Source organism: Oncorhynchus masou, chromosome 1, assembly GCF_036934945.1.
Source record: "Oncorhynchus masou masou isolate Uvic2021 chromosome 1, UVic_Omas_1.1, whole genome shotgun sequence".
Taxonomy (NCBI): domain Eukaryota; kingdom Metazoa; phylum Chordata; class Actinopteri; order Salmoniformes; family Salmonidae; genus Oncorhynchus; species Oncorhynchus masou.
The window spans coordinates 43,164,306-43,174,691 of record NC_088212.1 but is presented as its reverse complement, the minus strand read 5'-3'; the positions used below and the strand labels follow the sequence as shown (position 1 = coordinate 43,174,691).

General features: G+C 41.9%; 1 protein-coding gene across 4 annotated transcripts; it reads left to right on the top strand.

Moving 5' to 3' along the window:
- The first annotated feature begins 704 nt into the window (after window positions 1-704).
- znf131 (zinc finger protein 131) lies at window positions 705-7,565 on the top strand. Of its 4 annotated transcripts, none has more exons than XM_064972596.1 (9): window positions 705-820; window positions 1,819-1,951; window positions 2,149-2,250; window positions 4,213-4,357; window positions 4,564-4,699; window positions 4,872-5,069; window positions 5,238-5,619; window positions 6,089-6,219; window positions 6,360-7,565. In XM_064972596.1, the coding sequence occupies exons 2-9, from the start codon at window positions 1,834-1,836 to the stop codon at window positions 6,843-6,845; spliced, it is 1,698 nt and encodes a 565-aa protein (XP_064828668.1). In that variant the 5' UTR covers window positions 705-820; window positions 1,819-1,833; the 3' UTR covers window positions 6,846-7,565. The 4 variants fall into 4 exon arrangements, with proteins under 4 accessions (XP_064828668.1, XP_064828640.1, XP_064828649.1 ...); XM_064972568.1 differs by having other exon boundaries at window positions 5,235-5,619; XM_064972577.1 differs by having other exon boundaries at window positions 1,782-1,951; window positions 5,235-5,619.
- The last annotated feature ends 2,821 nt before the right edge of the window (window positions 7,566-10,386 follow it).

Here is a 10,386-nt window from a genome sequence, read left to right as displayed (position 1 = left end):
AAGTCCCCAAAGCAAACACATCCCTGGGTCGCGACCTGAAAGAGCTGCAACAAACACTCAAACTGGACAGTTTCATCTCAATCTCTTCCTTCAAAGACTCGAACATGGACACTCTTACTGACAATTGTGGCTGCTTTGTGTGATGTATTGTTGTCTCTACCGTCTTGGCCTTTGTGTTGTTGACTGTGCCCAATGTTTGTACCATGTTGTGTTGCTACCATGCCGTGTTGTCATGTGTTGTTGCCTTGCTATGTTGTTGTCTTAGGTCTCTCTTTATGTAGTGTTGTGTTGTCTCTCTTGTTGTGATGTGTGTATTGTCCTATATTTACATTGTATTTTTATTTTATATCCCAGGCCCCGACCCCGCAGGAGACTTTTAGGTAGGGTGTCATTGTAAATAAGAATTTGTTATTTTATCTGACTTGCCTAGTTAAATAAAAATCTTTATCTCAGTTACCTGTTTTTCACACATGTATCTGCCCTCTCATTGGCTAGATAGGTCCCACTTGAAATGGCTTCCTCCTATCTTTGAGGACGTATTTTTCATATTAGCGCGGTTTATCGATTATCTTGTCAATATAATAGGCAATCTTTGGTGTTAACTAGTGACAACCTAAATGCAGAGAATCGAAAGGGGAAGGCCGTATGTTGCCTAGCAACACGCCTCGGCGTCCTCTGGTGTTTGCAGTGGCTTGCGGGAATCTGAGGCCCGATTGAGTGACCGCCCTTTTTAGACAAACGAAAGTAGAGCAACGCTGCTAGAGTCGGGAGAGATATATACGCAAAAACAACTATTTAAAGCTGCGGAACCTAACTTGAGGTATGTTTTCGGATGCATGAGTTGAAATATTTCGGCCAAATGAGGTCTAAATTGGGAAATGTCTCTGGAAAAAGTGTATTTTAATGCGCGATTTGATGACGTAAGGGCGATGGTCAAACTCGACATGGCGAGCTTTCACGGGCCTATTTGAAGTGATTACCTAGCTAACGTTAACGGGATTCTGTATCATAAAGCGTTGGTATGATTAGATACACATTATGATTACATGTTGATCGTTAGTTTGATTTTGCGTTCTGAGTTATAGCCAGAGTAGAGCTAGAGGCCTTCCGCTGTAGCTATTTAGCTAGCGTTTGAGAGTATCAAACCCGTGATGTATCATGGGTAAATTAACTGACGAACTAACCTACAAATAATATTGAGTAGTTATTTACGAACCAAGGTGATTTGTAGATCTGCCTCGCCTTTTAACGTATACCGCAATGTCGATCGCGCCCACCGTCTTCCATTGCCATTGGCCAACTTAATACGATTATCTTTGCTGTCAAACGCATGATTGGCTGAATTCGACCTCTTTCCTTTACATTGATACTATTATATTGGATAATACATGAGATTGACGCGTTTTCCCCTCCTCGAACGTCCTTATGATAGCACCGACCACCATGAAGTTTCGGGAATCCTTGGGACGTGGTTAGGTAGCTAAGTGGTTAGGGTATGGACGTCCCAAGGACCCCAGATATAATTGATAATGTAATGTTGAGAAATCAGTCCGACATAGCGTTTTTTTTCCTTCACATAAACCCACATTGGCAGATAATGATGAACATATACTCAGTAGGCTACAAAATGCCCAATGATAAAATGTTAATGAAATCAAAATGTTAAAATCACAGTACTGTCCATCATGCTGCGAGCATGTTGGTCATATTTAACAAACGTGTTTTCCCACATGTAACTGTACAGACACAGACCATTACTGGTGATGTAATCATCTGTACAGTGTGCCATCTTTGCATGGATTTCTTCCTTGTGCCTAGGTGAGGGGCTGAGCCATGGCAGACGAGGTGGATTGTGGCAGTGAGTTCCCAGCCCTCTATAAAGTCATGCTGGACAAACTGAATGAACAGAGACAGTTGGACCAGTTCACAGACATCACTCTCATAGTGGATGGTAAGCTCATCCTCAATGACGCTTGTTGTATTGCAGAAAGTGGAGGTGCAGTTTAAGGTTGTATATTTTCTTCAGAATAAACCATTTCTGTTTCAATATCATTGTGTTCAAGACAAGTGTCCACTTTGTATGAAGTATTCAATTTAATTGTGTTCTGTGCTGTACCATTTATGGGCTCATCTTACTCTGGTCCGTAGGGCACCAGTTCAGGGCTCATAAGGCTGTGTTGGCAGCATGCAGTCAGTTTTTCCACAAGTTCTTCCAGGACTTCACACAAGAACCACTAGTGGAGATTGAAGGTGTGTATTGCTCAGGGTTTCCGTTAGCTGGCAAAAGTGATTTAAAAAATATATGAATTAATTTTTTATAAAATAAACTGTTGCCGGCCAAAAAGTTGTGCAAAATAATGCTTTTTATTCATTTATGGAAATATCAGTCGATGGAAATACATTTGACCACCATGTCTATAGGTTAATTTACATAATTTAGTGGAATTAAATTGGCCTGTGTGTATTTTCATTAGTCATCGTGCATCTTATCCAAAACAACTATCACATACGGACAGCATATAGAGCCTATTTTGAGCATTATTTTTTCCTGCAGCTCCACAGCTGGTTGCTGCTGGAGTAAACGTGCTTTTATAAGCCATTCAGTGCGCAACATTTCAAAATGCAATTGTGTGTTAAAAAAAAACAGTTTTGGTACAGGATTAAAAAGAGCTACTATTTTTATTTCTCAGCTGGTAATTAAAGCGTGCCTCCCATTCACAATTCAAGCGCAAGCTATCAGCGAGTCACCCACCACTGTACAATGTGAACTGGAGGCAGTATACATTTTGAAAACATACTTAATTTTTTTTAAACCTGAATGTTTTATTTCCTATTATGAGGTATGTCTTGCATTGTTTCAAAGTAGCCTATCAGCAAAATCCGACAATGGAAACGTGGAGGCAATTATTTAATAAAGACTTCATAGCCGGCGCTAGTTTGGGTATGCTTACAATTTATCCTACCATTTCTACTGTTCTGCATGCCAGTTATGATTTTCATATGCTCATTATCATAAAAATCTGAATTAAAATGATTTATATATAAAAAAATAAATGAACTAATGTGACTAATCACCAGCCTCTGCCATATGGACACATTGATACACCTTGGTCCATTGGCGGCTAAAGAAATTAGCGCATGGAACTCATAGCCTATAGGCCAATGCCAGAGTAGGCCTATAACTTCCATTGCTCTTTCACACTGAAGATTGGTGATTATCGAGGGGGAGATTGTTGTAGATATTAGTTTTAGTGTATTATCATTCGCAATGGATGTTTAAAAAAACAAAAAAACATTTTCATTGTTCTCATGGAGCACTCCAAACAAAAGACAATGAAAAATTGATAAATCACGTAAATTATGGTTTTGAAATAAACCAAAACTTGTTTCTCACAAGTGTAGCAGTTTGTGAACTCTGCAAACAACGTTTTCACTCCAAGAATGAGAACAATAAATGACAAATTAATATATTCATGAACAGAAATAAATGTAACCAAATGGCAGGGATTTACTACTGGTGACATATGTAATGGGGAATTGATCCAAAAAATGATCTAATGGAAAACAATTCACACAATGAAACAATGAATGCGCAAGAATCGACGGGAGACAGCTAAGCTGTTCTGGAGAGTCTCGCCTATACAGTGTCTTTGCCACTTCTTCTTCACTCAACATTTTAAAATGATACTCAAAGATGCATTATCTTCAAACATATTTTAGAGCTTTTCACTGACAGCCACTACTCAATAATCAGCTAGGCCTATTGCCACTCACGCTGCCCAAATTGCCGGCTTCCCAAATAGGCATAGACCTACGGGCTTGTGATTTGAAACCTACAAGCTTGTGATTTGAAACAATCCACAGCTGTAAAAAAGTATAATGATCCTCGATTCCTCTTTGACTAAGTCATGATTTCTGCTTAAGTATTTTATTTCTTTCTATATAGACAGAAGTAATGATATAATTTTGGCAAGTGTATTCCCACCGCTATGTCATGTTCTATTGGCCAGTAAATTAAAATCTTTTTGGTCATGTTGTCCGGCGCAGAAACCCTGTTACTGCTGAACCAATGACACATCCTCTGTCTTACTGTCATATCAAGAGAATAAACAATTGCAGAAAGAGCTCTATAGCCCCTGAGATAAGCAAAAAAACAAGACTTATCACATGCTAACCCGGTGCACCCATCAATCCTCTGTGTTTGTTCTCCAGGAGTGAGTAACTCAGCCTTCCGCCAGCTGATGGAGTTTACGTACACGGCTACACTTGCCGTCAATGGGCCAGAGGAGGTCAATGACGTGTGGAAGGCAGCAGAGTACCTCCAGATGCAGGAGGCCATCAAGGCCCTCACCATCAGGTTCGCCTGCCATTAGAACATCTGGGCCCCCTTACTACTAATATAGCCCCGTACTCCGTATAGTCCCTTACCACCAATATAGGCTAGTCCCTTTTTGGTGTTGTCTTGTTTGGTTGTCATCTTTTTTTGTTTAGCTGATATTTTATCCCTGTGTATTTGAACGTAGAGCACTTTGATGGAATTAAAAACCCTCTCTCTCTCCGTAGGATGAGTGATGGCACTCCCGTCAGTCCGGCCCAGGACCAGGCCCTGGCGGCGGAGAAGAGCGAGAGCAAAAAGAGGAAGACTGTGGAGACTTTTAGCGGGATCGCAGAGACTCTTCCGTCAGTGGTGGGGGAGCAGGTTAGAGGTCTACAATGGCACATTATGGTTGAGTTATTATGACATGGAATTATGACCTGCGTAAAGTTCAAAAAAAAAAAAAGTGTCCCAAATCCTCCTCATCATCATCCTAATCCTCGGTCCTTTCCTCCTAATATGTGTTGCTGTGCTGACCCCAGTCTATCCTTTGCAGGTGGAGATTGAGGTGGAGATCGGGGAGGGGGCCATCGAGGTGGAGGAGACTGCTATGGAGGAGGAGGTGGTGGATGCTGCTCGGAACGCCCAGGCTGCCTCGGACGACTCAGCCCTGGCACTGCTCGCTGACATCACCAGCAAGTACCAGCAGAGGGGGCCAATGCTGCACGTGCTGAAGAAGGAAAGACTGGAGGAGGTGAATGAAGCACTCGGCCTCTCTAATGCGCATGTAAAAAACCATACACTTGGACAGTGACCAACCTTGATTCAAAGCATTAATTTTAATATTATAAGAAGACTATTCTTTTTGGTGACATTTCCAATCTTTCAAGTTTCAAGTTGTGTGTGTGTGTGTGTGTAGGAGATCCAGGAGGTGGTGTCTCAGGAGGAGACAGTGACAGCTCCTAAGACTCTTGAGGGCCTGGAGGTGGTCGAGGTCCAGATCTCTCAGCTGGACAAGATGTTCCGCTGCAACAAATGTGACCGCAGCTTCCGCCTCTACTACCACCTCAAACAGCACATGCGCGCGCACGTGGCCGCCCTGGACAAGCCGCATGTGTGTTGCCACTGCGGTAAGGCGTACATGCGGGAGGCGGCGCTGAAGCAGCACCTGAACACGTTACATTACGAGGCAGAGGAGCTGTCGCGCAGCCAGTCCCAGAAGAAGAAGATGCACCTGTGTGATTACTGTGACAAGCAGTTTGACCACTTTGGACACTTCAAGGAGCACTTACGTAAACACACCGGTGAGAATGATAATACCCAGAGGGATTCATTTAGGGTAGGGGCGTCAAACTCATTCCATGGAGGGCCAAGTGTCCTGCAGATTTTAGTTTTTTTTCCTTTCAATTAAGACCTAGACAAACAGGTGAGGGGAGTTCCTTACTAATTAGCGACCTCGATTCTTCAATCATGTACAAGGGTGGAGTAAAAACCCGCAGACACTCAGCCCTCCAAGTTTGACATGTGATTTAGGGGTTCGAGTTCATCTGTGTCAAAGTGCAGTTCCTGGGCAGGCTAAAACGGCATCCACAGTATTCCATTGCAATTATTTGCAAGACTTCACTTCAACAACACCTTTTTGTCTCTCATCTATGACTATGATCATGTGCGTTGATGACCGTGTGACCTGTTCATGTTGAATGCGACCACCTCAATAGTATCTCCTGAGTTATGCATTGGATGAAATTAGTTTTTTTTGGTCCTTGTGTGTAGGTGAGAAGCCGTTTGAGTGTCCAGACTGCCATGAGCGCTTTGCCAGGAACAGCACATTGAAATGTCACATGGCTGCCTGTCAAAACGGCGTCGGGGCCAAGAAGGGACGCAAAAAAGTCTACGAATGTCAGGTACGGAGAACAGTCCATTTTTATTTTTTGCCTGATTTAATCAGGAGTCAAATTGTACTGTTTTTGTGCTGATGGTGTGCCGATCACACCCCTTGACTAGTGCACTTGCCGAGGTTCTAAAATTATCTCGCTCTCTCTAGGTGTGCAGCAGTGTGTTCAACAGCTGGGACCTTTTTAAAGACCACCTGACGACCCACACAGGAGAGAAGCCCAACCACTGCACCATGTGTGACATCTGGTTCACCCAGCCCCAAGACCTGCGACGACACCTCCGCGAACTGCACAGTGTCACAGACGACACGCTAATGACCCAGGAACTGGACATCGGTGCCATGGCAACGCAAGAGGAAGTGGCCGGGGAGGAGGACGAGGAGGGAGACGAGAGAGAGACCCTCTTACTGGAGGACGGGATGAGGGTGGAGCATGTTACCGTGGAGCCCGTAGACGTGGTAGTCATGGAGGAAACGGACATGGTGGTGGAAGAGGTGACGGAGATGTGTGAGGAGGACGTGCAGAGACTGAAGGAGGCAGGAGTGGAGATCCGGGTGGTGCAGGTGTCAGCGGCGGGGCAGGTGAACTCTGAGATCCAGGTGGAGGAGGAATCACAACAGACTGTGGATGTATGAAGCAGGAGTGGAGCTCCATCTAAAATCGTACCCTGTTACCAATAAATACAGTACCTTGGCTTTGACCAGAAGTAGTGCACTGTATGAGGAAAAGGGTTTTATTTGAGATGTGCCTGCTGGTTATGGTCAAACTGGAAAAGCTCCACCTCCTCACCCTGTTGACTAATAGGGTAACGGACAGAGACAAGTATTTGAAGTTGCTCACATTTTTAGATAATTTTTTAGAACCTGCTGTCAGCATGTTTCTGTCTTCTCTCTGTGTGTCTGTGGCAGAGATATACCTGCTGAATGCACTTACACTGACCCTGTTCAAGGTTTTGTCACAGACTGATCAAAAGCTTTCTTTCTTTTTTGCTTTCTTAGTTTTTTTGTATGTTTAAAAAAAAAAAAAAACATTTTAGCATGTACATTTGAGATGATCAAAATTCATTTGCCAAGACCGTATGCGATCCGTGAAGGTCCCTACTCCGTTGAATGGTTTCACTAGCAGACGCCAGTTATTGATTGGAATGCACAGTCTGTTTCACTGTCATACAGCTGCAGACATATTAAGGATGTGCCTCACTGCTGTTGCCCAGTTGGAATCCATCTGAAGCACAGATCTGTTGATAAATCGTTCTGCACTTGACTAAAGAGCATGTTTTTGATGGTGCGCATGTCCTAACAGATGGGGGGGAAATGCTTTAATATTTAAATAAAAGGATAATGGCTGTTAGTGTACGTATGTTTTCTGGTTTCTGCCCACCAATTCCCCTGCTCGTCTACCTCTTTCCTGTTCTGCCTGCAGCACAGCCCTGTACCCACAAGACATTGGGGTTTATGCACGACACTGTTATGAGTTACGCTGTTAAGAAACAGAAGTGAGAAAGTATTAAAAGCTAACACGTTTTTTTTATTTTAACAAATGTTCATAAGTGCATTGTTTTCTTTGTACAGATCAATTAAGAGGGAGTGGCGTAATCAATACACATTGAATCCTCAAAACGTGTTCACACTTTGCAATTACATTTCTTACAATGCTTTTGAATGTGCCGCTTTCAAATGTGTCAGACGGAGACATGGAAGTTTAGGTTACTAGTCATCAAGAATGAACAAAAACCTGCTGGGACTAAATGCAATTTAAAAAATGTTTTAAATATGCTTGTGAATAAAAGGTTGACTTAAACCACATTGGTTCTGACTGTCAACCACTGTTGCTGTCATTTACTGCTTTGGTGCTCTTCTTGCCACCACAGCAGAAGGCCCTTGAGAGGGCAGCATACAGACGGGAGCCCAATGAGGGTTTCCTGGGCTGCTCTGACTGCAGGAGCATCTCAAATGACATTAACAAGAAGGCCTGTAAGCCACCTTATGCAACAGATGAGGATGGTTGTCCAGTCCACTATTTACAGTGATTAAGGCTGCAGACTTTTTGTCACATTTAAGGAAACCTGCACATTTGTTTTGTGAAAGTCGGGTCCAAAATTATTGTCACCCTTGATAAACAAACAAGACTATCAAATCAATTGTAAAAATGCTGAACTACGTAACAGTACTGCTCCTGTCCCTCTTCTCATCCCAACCAGGGCTTGAACCTGCAATCCTCTAGCACACACCGGCAACAGTCACCCTCGAAGCATCGTTAGCCATCGCTCCACGATAGCCACAGCCTTTGCAGAGCCAAGGGGAAACAACTACTTCGAGGTCTCAGAGTAAGGGATGTCACCGATTGAAACGTTACTAGAGCGCACCGCTGGCTAGCTAGTCATTTAAAACCAGTTACACGGGACTGAGTCCGGAGACAGATGGCCACTGCAAAAAGTTGATTTTGTGGCCTATTAACATTTTTTGGGGGTGTATTTTGACATGTGCTTTGGGTTATGGTCGTGCTGGAAGATACACTTGTAGCCAAGTTTCAGCCTCCTGCCAGCGCCAACCAGATTTTTTGGCCCCAGGACCAGTGAAAGCAAAATAGGCCCATAACATCAAAGGTCCACCACAATATTTTACAGTAGGTACAGATGTAGGATCTTAATTTGAGCCACTTTGCTACAGCTGGAAGATAATCCTGCAGCAACAGGAAATGTGAATTATTAAGTGGGTTATAATTAATGGACATTTTTTAAGGAGTTGATAGATTTTTCATAAGGGAAAATACAGTCTGAAATGTCTACTATAAGTGGAAATTACAATTACAATACTGCTTTCACGTAGGATTTACAGTATTTTGCTTGAAATTTTATTTGGCCCATTTTTACCACATTCTTCCCTTCATATGGCTTTGAATACCTCCCGTGCAGGGAAGAGTGGTAGGAGTGGTGTGCAGATGTGGGTGGGTGTCTATTTTAATACATTATTGAATAGACACCCTCAAAAAGAAATCCATTACTCATTTGTTTAGGCAGGTCCTAAGAAACAAAAGAAAAATGTATTTTCAAAACAATAGAATGGAATATTATTTATTTGAATTATGTCCAAATGAATGAAATCTATAGGTGATTATTTTGTTCATTAACAGACAAGACATAAGAAATAATATATACTGTTAAAATGTTCACATGGAGAAAAGCACCATGAATGGATGGCTTTCCCTTAGAATTCTATTAAACATTTTGGTGACAAAGTAGCCACCCCTATTTACGCAAATGACAACACACATGTCACCCAAATCAAAATCAGTACTTCCTAGTTCCATGTACCAAACTGTTATTTCAATTGTATTAAAACCAGGAAAATCTGAAGAGTCCCTTGCTGATTGTGGACCAACAAGTTTAATAAATTGTGACAATAAAATAATAACAAAGCTTATAAGCAATAGAATGGAAAAGGTCTTACCAGACTTGATACATATCAAACAGGAAGAAAGGAGGACCAAGGCCCTCTTCATAAAATGTATTAAAATGATTTTATTTGTATGGCATGTTCAACAGAAACAACTTTTTTTTAAACCTGACACGTTTCGGCTGCATGGCCTTCGTCAGAGAGTACAAAGAAATAATACAATGTCCTCTTTTGAACAACTTTTCCAACAGCTTTTCCAATTGTTCAAAAGCTGTTCAAAAGAGGACACTGTATTATTTATTTGTACTCCCTGACGAAGGCTTTAAAACTTTTGTTTCTATTGAGCATGCCATACAAATAATTAATCATAAGAAGATGGCCTTGGTCCTCCTTTTTTTTTGATGACCAATTCACCCCTTTTACCAAAGACCACCTTCTGTCTACCAAAATGTACTCTTGTGTACCTTAGTAGCGCTTCCCTTCCTCTTCTTTCTACATATCAAACAGGGTTTATTCAAATGAAATACAAAACAAATACAAGAACAATGTTTCAGTTTAGTACAATACAACAACAAAAAAGATAGAGATGTATCAATAATGGCTGTTGATGCTGCAAAGACTTTTACCATCTTGAATGGCCTTTTTATTTTCAAAACTTTGGAAGCTTTCAACTTTCCAGCTGAAATAATATGTTTAATAAAAATATAGCAAAAATGTACACAAATAATACATTATCTGATGAAATTGGGGCACAAGACAGGGATTTCCCCGCTCCCCCTCC